The 18,169-nt window shown below is 42.1% G+C and overlaps 1 protein-coding gene across 2 annotated transcripts in view; it reads left to right on the top strand.

The window, feature by feature from the left end:
* MCC (MCC regulator of WNT signaling pathway) overlaps positions 1-18,169 on the top strand; it is a 189,589-nt gene that overhangs the window by 11,326 nt on the left and 160,094 nt on the right. Inside the window, exons 1-3 of one of the 2 annotated variants that reach the window (XM_030469722.2) lie at positions 9,189-9,194; positions 10,291-10,538; positions 17,852-18,063. In XM_030469722.2, coding sequence (XP_030325582.2) covers positions 10,304-10,538; positions 17,852-18,063 — 447 coding nt within the window. In that variant the 5' untranslated portion in view covers positions 9,189-9,194; positions 10,291-10,303. Of the gene's footprint in view, positions 1-9,188; positions 9,195-10,290; positions 10,539-17,851; positions 18,064-18,169 lie in introns of those variants that run through there. The other variant, XM_030469721.1, reaches the window with a different exon arrangement.

Below are 18,169 nucleotides of genomic sequence, written 5' to 3'. Positions count from 1 at the left end.
TTGAAATTAGTCCAGTCTCCAAGATTGGAGACATGCTGGAGGATAAGACTGGAGTAAGAACTGATGTTGATGAATTGAAGATATGGCCTGAAAAAAATCAACTGAGATAAAGTATGGATAAGTACTTGATAGCACATTTGGTGGTAAAAATACAGGACGTGCGATTGAAGAAAATCCTCTGTGGTCCCAAGTTAAACTAGAATTAACAGTATCGTGCTATTGTAAGATACCCTTTTCCATGTGTGTTTTAACGTGGTGTCTAGTTTTGCATGCCATTATCCATCAGGATGGTGGATCAGTTTAAACAGTCAAGCGCAGCTCACTGAAAGTAATCAGAGATGGAAAAATTCGAGCTCTCAGAAGAAGGTGGGTTATCTGATGTTGTGTTTTAAATAGGTAATGACTTTTTTTGTTATCCACTGTGATTGCAGAAACAGACTGTTAACTTTCTTTCTTATGTAATGTTCTGAATTACAGCTGGGATGTTTGGAATCAGCTGACTCACAGGGGGCGGTGCCAGGAGTGACGGCACCAGCCCTCAGTGGGGAAAAACCCGCGCCAGGGAGCGCGAGCGACCAGGGCGTGGCGTGGCAGTTCCAGCGGGATGGCGAGCACTCGCCACGGGAGCAGGGCCCGCTCCGGGAGCTCTGCTGTGGCCGATGGGAGGGGAGGCTGCGGCGCAGAGCTCGGAGTGTGGAAAGTGCCTCGACTGGTCTCTTGAGGCGAGAGTGTGCAATGGGCAGGGCTGCGCTCGGTGCACCCTGGTGGAGGTCCTCCTGCAGCAGGTGGCTGAGCTGCGGGAGGCTGTTGGAGAGCTAAAAGATGCCAGGGAAGCTGAGAGGAAGCTGGACTGCTTGCTCCAGGCCTAAACTGTGCAGGGGCCGCAAGCGTCCATCATTGCTCATGTAGGAAAGAAGGAGGGCATTAACCCAGGAAGATGGGAGCTAGTAACAAAAGAAACCAACACAAAAAGGAGGAAGAGGACAATTAACAGCCAGGGGCTTCCTCCTAAATTTGACGTCCCCACCCAGAACCACTTTGCAGCTTTGCAGGAGGCTAATGAGAAAACACACACCGCACCTAATGAACAAACAGCTGATGCACCAGTAAAGAGGATCACTACTGGTGCCTCCAGGAAAAAGCGGTCATAGTAGTAGGGGACTCTACTTTGAAGGGCACAGAGGCACCTATCTGCCGGCCTGGTCCAGTCTCGAGGGAGGTGTGTTGCCTGCCAGGGGCTCGGGACAGGGATGTTGCACAGAGGCTGCCTGGTCTGGTAAGTCCTGCTGACTATTACTCCCTTCTGGTGGTCCATGTGGGTGCTAGAGATATAGATAGGAGTAGCCTGGAGAACATTAAGAAGGACTACAGAGCCCTGGGAGAGGTGGTTAGGGGCTCTGGAGCTCAGACAGTTTTTTCATCAATTCTCCAGGATAAAGGGGAGAACCTTAAAAAGGCTAGGCGAGTTTGGAAGGTTAATAAATGGTTAGAATGGTGGTGCCATAGTCAGGGGTTTGGCTATTTAGAACATGGGACTCAATTTGGGAGGCCAGGTCTACTGGAGGCTCGTGGAGCTGGTCTGACAAGGGGAAGAGCTACTTTGGTAGGAGGCTTGCAAGGCTGGTCAAGAAATCTTTAAACTAGATGTGTTGGGGGAGGGGAGCATTGATCCATCCCAACGTTCCCGGTCAGTTGCCAGCACTAGTAATAAATGCTTGGAGCAATTCAGGGATATTTCAGCTGCTCCAGCCATTGAGTAGGCTTCATTTGGAGCTTGGCTCAGATGCCTCTGTACAAACGCCCGTAGTGTGGGGAACAAACGAGGAATTAGAGATGTGTGCAAGGCTTCAGGGGTATGATATCACTGATATCAAAGAAACATGGTGGGATGGCTCCTATGACTGGAGTGTCGGAATGGAAGGTTACAGGCTGTTTAGAAAAGACAGGCCAGGCAGACGGGGAGGGGGAGTTGCTATCTATGTCAGTGATAGGCTGGAGAGTATGGAACTCTGTCTGGGGACGGGTGATCAGTCAACAGAGAGTTTGTGGGTCAGGGTCAAAGGGAGAACTGCGATGGGGGACATTGCTGTGGGGATCTATTACAGGTCACTCAATCAGGAGGACTCTGTGGATGAAGCGCTCTGCAGACAGATAGGAGCAGCCTCACACTCGCAGGCCCTTGTCCTCATGGGGGACTTCAACCATCCTGGCATCTGTTGGAGGGACGGTATGGCCCAGCACAAGCAATCCAGGAGGTTCCTCGATTGTGTGGAAGACAACTTCCTCGTGCAAGTGACAGAGGAGCCGACGAGGAGAGGTGCCATGCTTGACCTCATGCTCCCCAACAGGGAGGGACTGGTTGGGAATGTGACGCTCCAGGGCAGCCTTGGCTGTAGCGATCGTGAGATGTTCGAGTTCGAGATCCTCAGGGCGGTGAGAAGAGCATGCAGCAAGCTCACTGCCCTGGACTTCAAGAGAGCAGACTTTGGCCTCTTCAGGAACCTGCTTAGTAAGGTTCCATGGGATAAAGCCCTGGAGGGCAGGGAGGCCCAAGACTGGTGGTTGATATTCAAGGATCACCTGCTACGTGCTCAAGAGTGTTGCGTCCCGACTAGAAGGAAGCACGGCAGGAGGGCCAGGAGACCTCCATGGATGGACAAGGAGCTGCTAAGGAAACTTAGAGGGGAAAAAAGAAGCTTATAAAAGGTGGAAGCGAGGACAGGCGGCCTGGGAAGAATACACGGATATTGTCCGGGAAGCTAGGTTGGGAAAGCTAAGGCCCAGTTAGAATTAAGTCTGGCTAGGGATGTGAAAGATAACAGGAAAGGCTTCTATAGGTACGTAGCAAATGAAAGACAGACTAGGGACAACGTGGGCCCTCTCCGGAAGCTATCGGGAGAACTGGCCACCCTGAATTTGGAGAAGGCTGAGGTTCTTAATGACTTCTTTGCCTCAGTCTTCGCTGGCAAGTGCTCTGACCACGTCACCCAAGTCTTGGAAGGCAGATGCAGGGACTGTGAGAATGAAGACCTTAGGCCCACTGTAGGAGAGGATCAGGTTCGAGATCATCTTTGCAACCTGACTGTGCACAAGTCCAGGGGACCTGATGAAATCCATCCGTGGGTCCTGAAGGAGCTGGCGAATGAAGTTGCTAAGCCACTGTCTGTCGTATTAGAAAAATCCTGGCAGTCAGGTGAAGTTCCTGATGACTGGAAGAAGGGTAATATAACCCCCATTTTCGAGAAGGTGAAGGTGGAAGACCCAGGGAACTACAGACCAGTCAGTCTCACCTCTGTGCCTGGCAAAATCTTGGAACAGTTTCTCCTGGAAAGCATGCTAAGGCACATGAAAAGCAATGAGTTCTTTGGTGACAACCAACATTGCTTCACTAAGGCGAAATCCTGCCTGACCAATTCGGTGGCCTTCTATGATGGGGCCACGGAACTGATGGACGGGGCAGAGCAGTTGACGTCATCTACCTGGACTTGTGCAAAGCGTTCAACACTGTCCCGCATGACATCCTTGTCTCTAAATTGGAGAGACATCAATTTGATAGATGGAGCACTCAGTGGATAAAGAACTGGCTGGCTGGACGCATGCAAAGAGTTGTGGTCAATGGCTCAATGTCCAGTTGGAAAACAGTAACGAGTGATGTCCCTCAGGGATCGGTGTTGGGACCTGTCTTGTTCAACATCTTTGTCGGTGACATGGACAGTGGGATTGATGCGACCTCAGCAAGTTTGCCGACGACACCAAGCTGTGTGGTGCGGTTGATACGCTGGAGGGAAGGGATGCCATCCAGAGGGACCCGGACACGCTCGTGAGGTGGGCTGATGCCAACCTTACGAAGTTTAACTGAGCCAAATGCAAGGTCCTACAACTGGGTTGGGGCAATCCCAGGCACAGCTACAGGTTGGGCGGAGAAGAGATTCAGAGCAGCCCTGCAGAGAAGGACTTGGGGGTGTTGGTTGATGAGAAACTGAACATGGCTCGGCTTCAGTGTGCACTCGCAGCCCAGAAAGCCAACCGTATCCTGGGCTGCATCAAAAGAAGCGTGACCAGCAGGTCAAAGAAGGTGATCCTGCCCCTCTACTCTGCTTTCATGAGACCCCACTTGGAGCACTGTGTGCAGTTCTGGTGTCCTCACCATAAGAAGGACATGGAGCTGTTGGAGCAAGTCCAGAGGAGGGCCACGAGGATGATCAGGGGGCTGGAGCACCTCCCGTATGAAGACAGGCTGAGAGAGTTGGGGCTGTTCATCCTGGAGAAGAGAAGGCTGCATGGAGACCTCATAGCAGCCTTCCAGTATCTGAAGGGGGCCTATAAGGATGCTGGGGAGGGACTCTTCCTTAGGGACTGTAGTGGTAGGACAAGGGGTAATGGCTTCAAACTTAAACAGGGGAAGTTTAGATTAGATATAAGGAAGTTCTTTTCTGTGAGGGTGGTGAAACACTGGAATGGGTTGCCCAAGGAAGTTGTGAATGCTCCATCCCTGGCAGTGTTCAAGGCCAGGTTGGACAGAGCCTTGGCAACATTGTTTAGTGCGAGGTGCCCCTGACCATGGCAGAGGGGGTTGGAACTAGATGATCTTAAGGTCTTTTCCAACCCTAACTATTCTATGATTCTATGAATTAGGAAACTTGCAGGAGAGAACAGGGAAGCGCTAGGACAGATCAGCGACGGAGGTTACGGCAGCCTTAAAAGGAGCTTAGACCATCCATCCAGTGATGATGTGGGCCTATTTTTCCCTGTCATTTAGTACAGTGTTGGATAATCTTTCTTTGCAGTCTTTTTCATGGTCTTATTATATGCTGTATTTCCGTGTGGTGACATTTTAATGGCATAAAGCTCTTTCAGTTGACCTATAGAATTCTGAGAATGGAGTCCTGCATTACTCTTTAGATTTAAAACACAGCTAAAACTCCTTGCCTTCCTTCACCTTTTTATTCAGTTTTTCAGAACAGACTCCTCCCAGCTTCCTTTACTCCAAGCTGTTAGTTTTCCTTTTTCTTCTCCTGAAGCTTGTATGACTCTTGTTTTCCCTTGATCCCGTAACAGCAGCTGTGTACAGGCAGGATGGGATGCAGAAGAGGCACAGTAGCTGGACACACTTGTTAAAATGCTGAGCAGCAATGAGTTGATAATTGGGTTTTGAAAACTCACACTGAGGCTTGAGTTTTAACTGTAATCACTGGAGTTAGATCCCTTTTATCCTTGGTAGGAAAGTGTTTAATTTAGTTCCTTGGTGTAGCCACTGATCTCCAGTGTACCCACAGCTGTACACTTACCCAGCTGCTATGCTGCTGTTTCTGGGCCTCATGCAGTGCCCCATAGGCTCAGACTCTCAGAGCAAGTCAAGCTCCTCACTGTTAAATCAAGGGGTTATACCAGTTCCCAAGCTTTGACCTTCCTATGAGCAACTACATGCAAACAATCCAGGCAACGATCTGGCATTATTTTTCTTAAACACCTCACATTTGCTACTAATACTATAAGAGTACTTTCCTAAAATACCTGATTTTGCTTTCTTGTTAAGAAGCTGTGGATCCTTGCAAAAGAGGAAAAGAGAAACCTGGTCTGAACAAAAGCTGTCATGTCACAGAAAAGGCTAAGAGAAATCCCTCCCTCCAGCTGAACATTCTCCAAACTTCTGTGTCTGGGCTTCAACTATATGGCCTGCGCAGGTTTCAGCTGGTCACTGGGTCACTGCCTTCATGATACCTGAAGACAAGCAAGTATGACCAAGACTTCCATATACCTTAAGCACACCCTCCCACAGGAATTTCACCATGTGGGATTTGATCTAGCAAAGGCAACAGCAGTCTAAATTTGTAACAGATGTGTTGCATGCAGAATTCTAAAGCGGCCTTTAGTTGAGACATCTAATAAAAGCAGGTTGTAACTAAGACAAAAACATACCTTTTGCCTTCATTTCTTCACCAGTCTTTGATTTAGACCTGGGTCAAATAAAATCCTCTGAGTACCACCTCAGTTCTTTCTGCCAGCCAAAGATTTCCTGCAAATCACCAACTTTTTCTGCCCTGCCAATCAGCTTCCCTTCAGATGAGAAGTAGCTTTCTACTCTGAAGTGTCTTTCTAGTCCCCTTTCCTGCCCGTCATTCTGACTTCCCAAAGCAGTCTGTCTCCAGTTGCTTTTGCTCTGTTTTCTACTTCTCTGTACAAACAAGTAAGAATCTGGGATACAGCAGGTCAGCTTGCTGCTGTCAAAAGCAATGATGCCACTTTCCCACCTGTCTCCCCACATTTTCCTCCACTAGGACTGTCTCAGCAGGCAGTTAAACCAGCACAAAACTGACCATAATAAAGGGAATAGTATTTGTTTACTTAGCTCCACACATCAGTTCACCACAGAGGAAGATAAGCTAGCACTATTCCCTCCAGAGGCAAACTAACCTCCGGTTTATTTATATCATTAGACAGCATGTTCATTTTCTTCACTTCCTACAACTCACTGTGCTACCAGGACAAGAAGTCGCATCTTCACCTTTGTGACACAGGACCTGTGATGACTTACATCTGGAGACCTTCTGGAGACCTTCAACTGACAGAGCAATTCCATCACATTGACCAATAATCAAACTTCACACGAATTCCTCCCTCAACAAACCTTACCAAAAAAGCTGTCCTCCAGCTCACTTCTCTTATCGACCATCAATGAAAAAACCTTCAGGTAAAAGCTCATCATCTCATTCTTACAACTTGACGTAAGTATAAATGCACAGCTGATGAACTATATCATTACACAAAGACTTTATGTAAGGTTTAGCGAGGAAAGTTGAGAAAACAGACAGCAACAACTGCAAAACAAAGTACAGGCATGTTTCCACAGAGCTCAATCTTCAGTTAGAACTTCCAGAAGACTCCCAGAGTCTTTTCCTTTTGAGGATAAAACATTTATCAGAATTTTAGACGGGGAAAGAAATGTCTAAATAACATGCCTTAAGCATGTTGTACATGCTTATTGTACAACAATAAGGTTATACAAAATGATTATTTCTTAATCTATACCAACTGGTACAACTCCAAAGCTACCTCATATACCCAGAATGCATAAGCAACAGAGAACAGAAGTTACAGAAGCCCTCTGTATTACACTATGATCTTTGGCAAACAAAGCGTCTAGAGGTATGCACCCAAAGACAGAGATCACTTTTAAAGGTTACCAGGCTAGAAGACTATGTCCACTAGGAAAGGAGACAATCATCCACATTAGTTCTTACTCAGCAAGCTTTTTCGAAGAACCAATTAACAGAACTAGCAACAGCCACAAGAAAGAAGTTTCTGTTCCTCTCATCAATTTATACTCAGAAACATCAGATTCCACTACCTTTATCATAATCTCAGCAGTTACCAGTTTGCACAGACAATTTCACGTATAAATATTTCAACAGGTATTTTTCTGATTCTCCAATTCTCTCAACTGATTTTGATGGTTTAACGACACAGAAGCTATTACTGAGTGCAGGTCATCCTGATAGACTCATTCAGCACTTCCTTGTTACCTTTAAAAGGAAGAGGTAAAGCTAGACAGAAGTTACAGCTTCTGAATTAGTAATTAGTACAACTTCAGAACAGCTGGAATTTTCCACCTACTACTACCTGGATGCTACAAAGAAAGGACAAAGAATGAAGTTACTGTAACAATACATCTGCCTGACAGCTGCTGTTGAGGGAGAAGGCCCTCAGTTCTATTCTCAGTTTAATAAAGTGCATTCATTCTCAGCACTAGACTCATACGTAGAAAGACTGATAAATTGATGTGTAAACAATTTATTTCATACATATTTGGACTAGTCTATAGATTATTTAACAAAATTAATTTTGTTTTGTGTGTATCAAATACATTGTCAGCACAAGGCAAAAGTTTCAAGGGAAACATCTGCAACTAAGCTGATGTTTTGGCAAAAGTTTCAAGGGAGACATATGCAACTAAGCTGATGTTGTTGGCAAGTCACAAACCTGCTTTTATTAGATGTCTCAACTAAAGGCTGCTTTAGAATTCTGCATGCAACACATCTGTTACAAATTCAGACCACTGTTGCTAACTCCAGTGATTACAGTATATATTTTATATTGGCAACTTATTGCTTCATTTCCTGGGGATCCTACAGAGTGCTCCATTAGACAGGCATTTCCAGGTTAGTCCATTTATAATTAATAGACCACCGTTTATCTCCAGTATTGGTCTAGAAGTGACTCACAGCTGCAATGGAACAGGTTTTCTTACATTGTTTTTTTTTAACTCTACTTGCTTCTAGGGAACTTGGGTGCATCTTTAATTTTGACTTTTCTTCCTCAAAGGTGATCGTGCTTTTAGACTGCAAGTTGTATAAGCAAAGATTAAATGTTTACCTTTTTAGTAGCTGAAAATTTAAACAGTTTTGAGTTCCAATAGTTTTAGTTCCATTGCAGGGGGTTGGAAGTAAATAGAATACTTGCTCTTGGTGTTACAATAGTGGCTGTAGAACCATCCTTACCAGACTTCCTTTCTAAATTTTGTAGAACATAAGGTGGCAAAAGAACGGGAAAATTACTCCTTTCATTCTTTATTCACTGACCGGATTCAAAGCTAAGAGCAAAACTCTGACCAAAATTTTAACTGCAAGTATCAATCACTTATATTTGGCCTATGGAATGTAATTGAACTCTCTTATAATAATGTTATTTCTTGTTATAAGTGGAGATTTTATTCAATTTTATTCTTTACTAAAATACATGGTCATAATGTAATTATTATTATTACAGTCCAGTTTTACTGTTAACATCACTGCCAAGAATTCTGTTGGGGCAGCTCTGGAATTCCCGGAAGAAAAGAGGATGAAAAGAAGGTCTTTTGGCTCTTCCTTTTTTTGGTGGCTGAGTCTCCTGAGTAGCAGCAGATTAAGGCAGGCCTAAGTCTATCAGTGTCGTTTCCTGCTGTGTCTGAAAACTGTAAGCATCTGGAAAGGAGCAGAGTTGCTTTATATGTGTGCTCAGGAAGATTATTTGGTCTGGGTTTACTGTTGCAGAGTTACATTTGCCTAAGAACAGCAAGGAGTTTTTTAGTGATTTACATCTTGAAAAAAGGCAGTACAACAGTATCTTCAGAAAAACCGTCTGTTTTCTGGGAGGTTGATTTAGTCTCTGGTGAAGCAAATGACTGAGGAATTTCAACGAGCTGCACATCTGCCACTGTTAGAGAATATCAGGTGTTCGTCTAATAGCCCACTTCCATTATATCCAGTTAACATCCAGTGCCTTCTTTCCTGTTCTTCATTAGGTAGATTTGTTAATGGTTATTCACCTTCATTTAGTTATCAACTTCTGATTAAGTAATTATTTTCTTTTTTTTACCAACTACTACTGTTGAGAATTCCTTAAAAATACTTAATCTTAGTATCAAGTGTTAGTATTTCAGTTTTGAAAAAGAATAAGACCATGGTGGGGAACAAACCCCTCAGAATATTTTCTCCTAAGACTAGTGTTATACCCCACATTAAGCCTAAGGTATGTTCTTGAAGTTCTAGTCTTCATGTAAAATGGAAAGTGGCATTGGTCATAGTGTTGCTGACTGTTTTTTTGGTTTTTTTTGCTGTAAGTATCTTCCATGTTGATTTGGTTGCAGCTGTCTTTTGGCCGCTGACAGTGTTTCCATTGCACTGCCCTCCTTCCCCTTTTGTGAGTTTCATTAAACAACTGGACCAAGCAATCTTGTTCAGAGGGGTTTGTAATCAGAATGTTTGGAGACAGGCTTGAAGCCAGTTAATCAAAGTAGTATTTCTTTTCTGCTGCTCTCTTTGTCATTTATATGTTTTTCTTCTTTAGCTGTTCGTGGCAAAAGAAATTTCCGTGGTCTGTCCCGAGGAAAATAGAAATCTAACTAGCCATTAATCTAGTCAGAAGATAATTATTTAAATTCTTATTATGTCACTTTTTCAGAAGATACTGTTAAGATGGACAGCAGGATTCAGCTCTCCCTTGTGTCTATCTCTGCTAGAAGTGTTAGTAGTGGCGTCAAAATAGAGGTTAACCCTTAAAGGAAAATGTTCTCTCCTTTTCCATAGTCTTTCTGTGTTGTAATTTCTTGCCAATCTCACAATTACTTTGTTTGATTAACAAAAACAATAGTTGGCTTATTAAATGTCTATGCATTAATGCATTTCCAGATTAGATGGAATTAGTATTCCTTCTAAACTAAATTGTTTCTTTCTTCTCTGTTCCCACTTTTCCAATCTTTCTTCCACTTCCACCCTTCCCCTTCCCCCATTTTCCCTCTAAAAATATCCTTAGGAATGATTTGCTGATGGTGTGCCGCCACCTGAATATGGAGGAGTCTGTTGCAGAGATCATGCACCAGCTGGGAGCAGATGAAAATGGAAAAATTTCCTTCCAGGATTTTAGTCAGTGCCGCATGGAACTGGTACGAGAAATCAGGAAGGAGGAAGTGGAGCTCTCTGTGAAGTCGGATGACTCTTGTAAAAAGAAAAAGTTAAGGGATAGGATAGCTTCCTGGCCAACTAGCAGCAATAACAGTTTAGGTAGGTATGACTTCTAAATGTCCTGTTGGTGTAATTTAACAAAAGATAAACTCTGGGGGTTTTGTTACCAATTTTACTGGCATCAGGATTTCCCGTAAAAGGCTTTATGAATATGCTTTGACATGATTTTGTCATATATTAGAGTGCTGTTGTAACTGGTGCAGTCTGGTCATCAATATGCAGACTAGACTGTGCAGAACATCCTTTTCTAGAAACCCTAGTTGCACAAGACAACAGTCTTTCTTGAAGGGACAAGAGCTGCAGGGCTCAGCTGGTAACTGAAGATCCAGTCTTCTCTGTAAAGCCCAGACAGCTAGAAATATTAAAAATGAGGAAAGGAATAATCTTAGTCTTTTCTCTTTCAGGTGTAATATACTGTAGGAATGTGGATGTTTCTTGGATGCTTTAAAAATCATTCCAGTTAAAAAACCATTCTAGTTGGAGATCTGAGTGCTGGAAGTGCCTTCTGATTTAGAGAATACAAAAATTCTCATTTCCTTTTTCCACCCTTTCACCTGGGGTGGGGGAGTGGGGGGATGGAGGAAAGAACTCCCTTGCTCTGGCATCTGCAGGAATATGGGATGTTTATCCTTCTTCCATGTATGTTCTTGAACTGCGAGATGATTGACTCGAAGTTTCTATGCCCATTTCACCATCTCTGTCTATACTGAATCTTCATAATCCTGGCTCAGTTGCACTTTCAGCCCATGAATCTCTTTGAAGAGCTATATCAGGTAGCAGTTCAAAACCAAGATCATGCCTAATATCTTTTTATTTTTTAACTGGATTAAAGATGGTGTATGTTCCCTAGTTCTGCATCTGTTGACTGTTTTGTCAGTGCTGCCACTTCTGTATTTTGCTGCAAACCAGAAAACTACTTCTGCCTCAGACAGCTATACAAAGTTTCCCTGTTTGCTGGCCAGACTTCTGGCAAGTTGGGTTTTAAAATCTTTTTTCTTAGACAGTCCAGCCTAATAATTATGGTTTGTAACAATCAAAAGTAAAAGATAGGTCCCAAGCTTTACTGGAGAAAGGTTTGCATTGCAGTCTCAAAATGTATTTCACAAAGAAATCTTATTAATTGCTACCAAAAAATACTCATATATGAAAATTCATATTCGTTAACGTATGCAAGTCAATCCCTACTCTTTTTCCTGTTAATTTAATGTGTTTTTAAAGAGTTGGTGAGTGAATTAATATTTTCTTTGTTTTGTTTTGTTTTGTTTTTATATATTCATCCAGTTAAGTCCAGAACACCTTTGAATTTTCTGCCTTGGTATATTTCACTCTGTGCTGATGAAGCCTGACTATTTTACTCTAGTGTGTTTTTAAACCTATAGGGAAGTCATGGTTTTTGTACTTGTCCTGCCTTGACTCTTGCAGATTCTGTAAGACTTTCTAATAATTAGAGAACATATGGAGATGCTCCCTTATGCAAACAAAAAGCAGAATGGGAGGAATAGTAATAATGGACATTTAGAATGCAAATGGTTTTTATTTGGTTGTAGAAGAAAACCGTCATGGCAGCACTGTTCAAGATGCTTTACAGATCTTTGTTAAAGAGGCAAGGGAACACCACTGTAATGTATTTCTGTGATATAAACATTGCACAGAGTATGAACATAATGAGAGCTGAGCAACTATACTTGCAGTCAAGCTTGGATTATGATCTGTCTTTGTTTCCATGCCTTTCATGTCTTTGAGGGCTCACATATGTACTCATTAATGATCAAAGAGGTGATTGTGTTATATTGACTATTTGCTATTGCTTTCTAAAAACTGTTTAGCACAGGAGACATCATCATGTGCAAATTCAAACATACAAACTTGGAGGATATTCTTCTGTATTTTTTGGGGAAAGATACTGTTTTTAATATACCATTTCAAAGATAGCTTACAGAGCTCTTCTCAAGACTAATTTCTTTGTAATGTTATGCTGCTGATAATCCTTGAAAGCTGTTATTGTTTGTACATGTGGGGTGAATAAATTAAAAATTTGAAAATTGGTTTGACTGTCACTGAATAGCAGGGGTCCTGGTGCTCTGAAGCAAAGGAATCGAGCCTGTGAACATTTTTGTATGTAATTGTGCAGAGATTATCAGTCAGACAGCATTTTGTGCAGGCTTTTCTTGGAGCTGTTCACAATTTCTTAACAATGAGTGCAAAAATGTATGCATGTATCTAAGTAAAATGTTACCTTCACTACCTGTAATTTTTGCATTTCATTAGAAAGAAAATAACTGGGGAAAAAGGTCCTAAGAAATAATTGCACGTAAATGACTATTGAACTTTGTCTCACCCATCATTTTTTATCACTGAAAAGGTTATTCTAATTTTTTTGCTCAACTTTGCACAACAAATGTTTCTAGGCCTGTGTTTCCAAGTGAGATGCAGAAGTAAGGAAACTGGTTCACTATTTTAGTCAAGGTACAGGGCTCAGGTTTATTAATACCCAGTCATGTACTTGCTCGGTAAGCTGAACTTGTATCCACATCTACCATCTTGACAATCACATGAGTATACACTCATTTCAAAGTTTACTTTATTCACACAGTATACACTTATTTCAAAACATTTCAAAGGTTAATCTTTGATTCAAATGCATGGAAAATTACAGTTTCCAAGTTATTAGAATGATGCTTTTTGCTGCTTGGATATCAGCAACTCAAAGCTTATTATAATGTACTGTAGTTCTTACCCTATGCTCTTAATGTCAATAGGAGCATCAACAGTAATTTGCAAGTAAGAACCAGTAGTTTTTCTATAAGTGAAATGGAATGCCAACTCTGTTCTTCGGACATTGTTTAAAATATAATAAAAATGAATAAAATAGCTTTTAAAAGTGCTGCTGGACTCTTGCGGTGACTGTAGGCTCTTTAGTATATTATTCTCTATAATAGTATATTATAGAAAATTTAGTATATAATATTGTATATTATAATTATACTACTAATTATAATTTAGTATTTTATATACTATAGTATAATATACTCTTTAGTATAATATTTCAGTAGGAAATATAGGAAGAATGTCAGTTACTGATAGGATCTGTGGGTCCTGTTTCCAGTAACAGAGACTGAAAGCTGTGATAGGTACAGTAAACCTGCATGAATCATCTAGTGAGTGATGGAAGTGGATTGCTTTGTGAATGAGAGCTTATAGTACAGCAGAACTACACCTCTAATGATTTAAGGCAGGAAGTTGCCTGAACAGTTGTGGCTTTTGTCAGGTTTTTCTGTATAGTCTTATATGTCTTATACAGAAGCTAAAATTAGAATTATTTATATTATGTTGTATATATTAGTCTAGCTCTTTACACGTAATTAGCAAATTTCTATTTTCTTCCCATGATAAAGAATTGTCTGTATCTAGTACTCATTGTTTTTAAGGTTGAATAAGAAATAGTACTGCTCTTTAGTAATTTTGGTAATGCTCAAGAAATTGTAAACTCTTTCTTTAGGTAGGTGAATGGTTTCCTGTCCCACTGAAGGCTGACTCTTTTTTGAAAATAAGTCCCGTGAAATTTTGATATGTGTCTCCATAACTCCAGTGTTCTCTCTAACACTCCAGAGTTTCTCTGTAGAGCTGAGACTTGAAAGGTACATTACCCATGAGGACAGCATCTTAACATCCAGGTTTGGCTTCTGCAGGGAAAATAGCGTGGAAATTTAGAGGTTAGGGTTAAACCCAAAATAAAATACTGGAAATGGCTTGCTTTGTAACAGTCATCTCTCTTTGTGTTTTTAGTATGTACGTAGTATATGTATGTATGTAGTATTTAGTATGTATGCATGTATGTTCAACAGAGTTGAACTTCTAAGAAAATCTGGGTTAAAAATACAGAATATGGTCAAAAAAATAATCTTTCCTGGATCCATCCATGACTGACAGGTGACTTTTGAGCCAGCTGAGTGTTTTAAGTGCTTCCAATCTGATAGCAGAGGGTGCAATCTATGAAGGCCACTTGCGTCTTCAACAAAACTACTGTTGCTAATAGAATGAATGTTAAAGCTCTTCTGCAGAACAATGTTGTCTGAGTAATAGAAATTCAGTGCACCTACTCCACTGAGGTATGTGCTCGGTAAAAGAGGAGGATCTGTATGATATAACTATATCTCTTAATTCTGTGTCTATGCTTGTGCAGAAAGAGCTGTTTCCCATGTTCTTGTCAAGTGTGAGAGATGGCAGACCTGATCTGATCCCCTGTCTCCCTCACACTCCTGAGGCACTTCTGCTGCTTCAGCTCTGCGGGCTGCTGCTTTTTTTGCTGTACGTTATACTGTAGCCACCAGAGGGCAGAGATACCTTATGTTGTGCATAGTTAGCAGTATTTCACACTGTGTACAGAGTACTGGTAGCAGTATCTTAGTGTATGTTGTAGTGCTTAGGTCTGTTGTAGCACTTGCAGCGTGTAGCTTAAGTATGGTGGTGCTTGCTCTTGCTGTAAGAGTAATTGAATTAATCTTTAATTGTTACCAGTACGTGTAATTATGGTATTAGTTTAAAATGTAATTGTTTTTTGTTTTGTGTTATTTTCTTACTATGTGTTTAAAGACTGCCATATTCTTGTTACAGTAAGGCAGCGAAACTGCTTCCAACTTTCCTAAGTCAGTTTGTCATAGAATCATAGAATGGCTGGGGTTGGAAAAGACCTTAAGATCATCTAGTTCCAACACCCCTGCCATGGGCAGGGGTGCCTCACACTAGACCATGTCGCCCAAGGCTCTGTCCAACCTGGCCTTGAACACTGCCAGGGATGGAGCATTTACCACTTCTTTGGGCAACCCATTCCAGTGCCTCACCACCCTCACAGTAAAGAACTTCTTCCTTACATCTAACTTGAACTTCCCCTGTTTAAGTTTGAACCCGTTATCCCTTATCCTATCACTACAGTCCCTAAGGAAGAGTCCCTCCCCAGCATCCTTGTAGGCCCCCTTCAGATACTGGAAGGCTGCTATGAGGTCACCACGCAGCCTTCTCTTCTCCAGGCTGAACAGCCCCAACTTTCTCAGCTTATCTTCATACGGGAGGTGCTCCAGCCCCCTTATCATCCTCGTGGCCCTCCTCTGGACTTGCTCCAACAGCTCCATGTCCTTCTTATGGTGAGGACACCAGAACTGCACACAGTGCTCCAAGTGGGGTCTCATGAGAGCAGAGTAGAGGGGCAGGACTCCCTTGACCTGCTGGTCACGTTCCTTTTGATGCAGCCCAGCACACGGTTGGTTTCTAGGCTGCGAGCGCACACTGAAGCCGAGTCATGTTCAGTTTCTCATCAACCAACATCCCCAAGTCCTTCTTTGCAGGGCTGTGCTGAATCACTTCTCCACCGAACCTGTAACTGTGTGTGTTAGCATAACTGCTTTACAAGAACACATAGGGTGTTGACCCAAAGCCGTAGCTTAGTTGCTCTGTTGCTTGCCTTCTGACTGGTTTTCTGTTTGCACTTTTGCAGCTTCAACTTCTTGGCAAGGGAGGGGCATTCTCCTAATAGTTCATTATTTACAGTTTATATATATAGGGTTTTTTAAAATATATATATATATAGTTTATTGTTTCTCCCTGGCATTGTACTGAGTAAGAAATAACAACTGATTAGTAAACACTCACTGAAAATGCTAATTAATATTTCAGAGGGAGAACTAGCTCATTAAAAGGAAAAGCTTTCAAGCTAATAGGATGGCATTACAGACAATTACTTAAGGTTTGATGATTGCATGGTGGATTGAGAGTCTTGCTCTAGTCTGTAGCTCTGGATTTTCTTCTGTCTTTTCTATTAACTTAGAATGTGTGCTTGGACAAGTCACTTAATAGTTTTTAATCTTCATTATGCATCATATGAAATTTTACAGTACTGCCCAGGCTTTTTAGATAATCTAGTGTCTACCATGGGATGTTTTGCCATAGGAAATTGTTGAGCCCAGAACATAACAAGATTTTAAAAGGAGTGGGACAGTTGTATGGGAAGCAGAAGCAGCCAGGGATGAAATGGTTACTGATAAAATAAGAAAATTCTGTTAAATATGCTTTAAGGATTAAGCCTGTCTCTGGCAGTAGGGAATTGGAAGGATTGTATATGGAGAAATAGCAACTCTACAGCTTCATGATACAGAAAACTTCCCTGAAGTATTCATTGTTTGTTTCTAGCTACATAATCATATTCTTGCATTGATTTGTAATGATGCACTTTGTGATTGATGTGTTTTTGAAACTTGAACAAGCAATAATAAGAAAGGCACTGATAAGATAAAAAGTGATTAACTATAAGCTTAATGATTAATTTTTTTTGTTGGTATTCAGTAAGCAAAAAGAGGGGAATTATGGTTCTCCTTTTTTGTTCTTTGATCAGTGCTGCTTTTCAGTCTGACATAGTAACTGACCTCATTCAGTGGTCCTTAGCTATTGCGAATTACATTGCTTTTTACTCTATACTAAATAATGTATGCAAATGCTTTTATTTTTCCTTCTGGACCTTGTAATTAAGTAGATGATCTGTGCATTGAAAATCTTTGGTTTTCTGTGTGTTTTTTGTTTTGTTTTGTTTTTCTGGCATTGTCAGCATGTACAAGATAGGAAGCAGTGGAAGTGGAGCTGTTTGCTCTTTTTTTCTTTCTGGAAGGACAAGCAGGCATATTCACGTGTCAGCTGTGTGCCCTAGCAACCAAAAGGGCCAATTGTGTCCTGGAGTGCATCAAGCACAGCATAGCCAGCCCATTGAGGGAGGTGGTTGTCCCACTCTGCACTGCACTTGTGTGGCCCCACCTTGAGTCCCATGTGCAGTTTTGGGTGCCTCAGTAGAAGGAGGACATCAGAGTATGTGTGTCCAGAGGAGGGCAGCCAAGATGGTGAAAGGCCTCGAGGGCAAGACTTAGGAGGAGCGGCTGAGGCCACTTGGTTTGGAGAAGAGAAGTCAGAGGGTGACCTCATGGCAATCTACAGCTTCCTCAGGGAAGACAATGGAGGTGAAAGTGCTGATCTCCTCTGTCTGGTGACCAGTGACAGGACATGAGGAAATGGAATGAAGCTGAGCCAGGGGAAGTTCAGAAGAACCTAGGAAAAGGTTCTCCACCGAGAGGGTGGTCACTCACTGGAGCAGGCTCCCTGAGGAAGTGGTCACAGCACCAAGCCGGCCAGAGTTCAAGGAGTATCTGGACAATGCTCTTAGCCATATGGTTTATTGTTAGGTCGTCCTCCTAGGAGTAAGGAGTTGGACTCTGGTCCTCATAGATCACTTTCAATTTGAGATGTTCTATGATTCTGTGATTTTCTTTATACACAGTCCATAGTAGAATGTTTTTTCCATTTCTGCATTTTTGGTGCCTTATCAGGAGCCAGAGAAAGCTGGGAGTATGATTCAGGAGCAAGAGACCTTCAAAGTCCGGACCTCCAGAGTCATTTTACACTACAAAAGGTGTTGGAATATGGTGGAAGCAATGAGACTCGACAGGCCCCTCTGCAAAGACTTCTAAATCAGGCCTCAAATTTTAGCAACTCTGTTGGAGGAAGCTACTTAGAACTTGCCAACACTGTAAGTGCATTTTGCTTCTGCTTTTAAGTTTTTGTAGAAGTTTTTTGTTGCTTGTGTTTTGTTTTTTGGTGTGTTTTGGTTTGTGGGTTTTTGTTCGTTTGTTTTC

Source organism: Strigops habroptila, chromosome Z (assembly GCF_004027225.2).
Source record: "Strigops habroptila isolate Jane chromosome Z, bStrHab1.2.pri, whole genome shotgun sequence".
Lineage (NCBI taxonomy): Eukaryota > Metazoa > Chordata > Aves > Psittaciformes > Psittacidae > Strigops > Strigops habroptila.
This window is presented reverse-complemented; position numbering and strand designations above follow the sequence as displayed.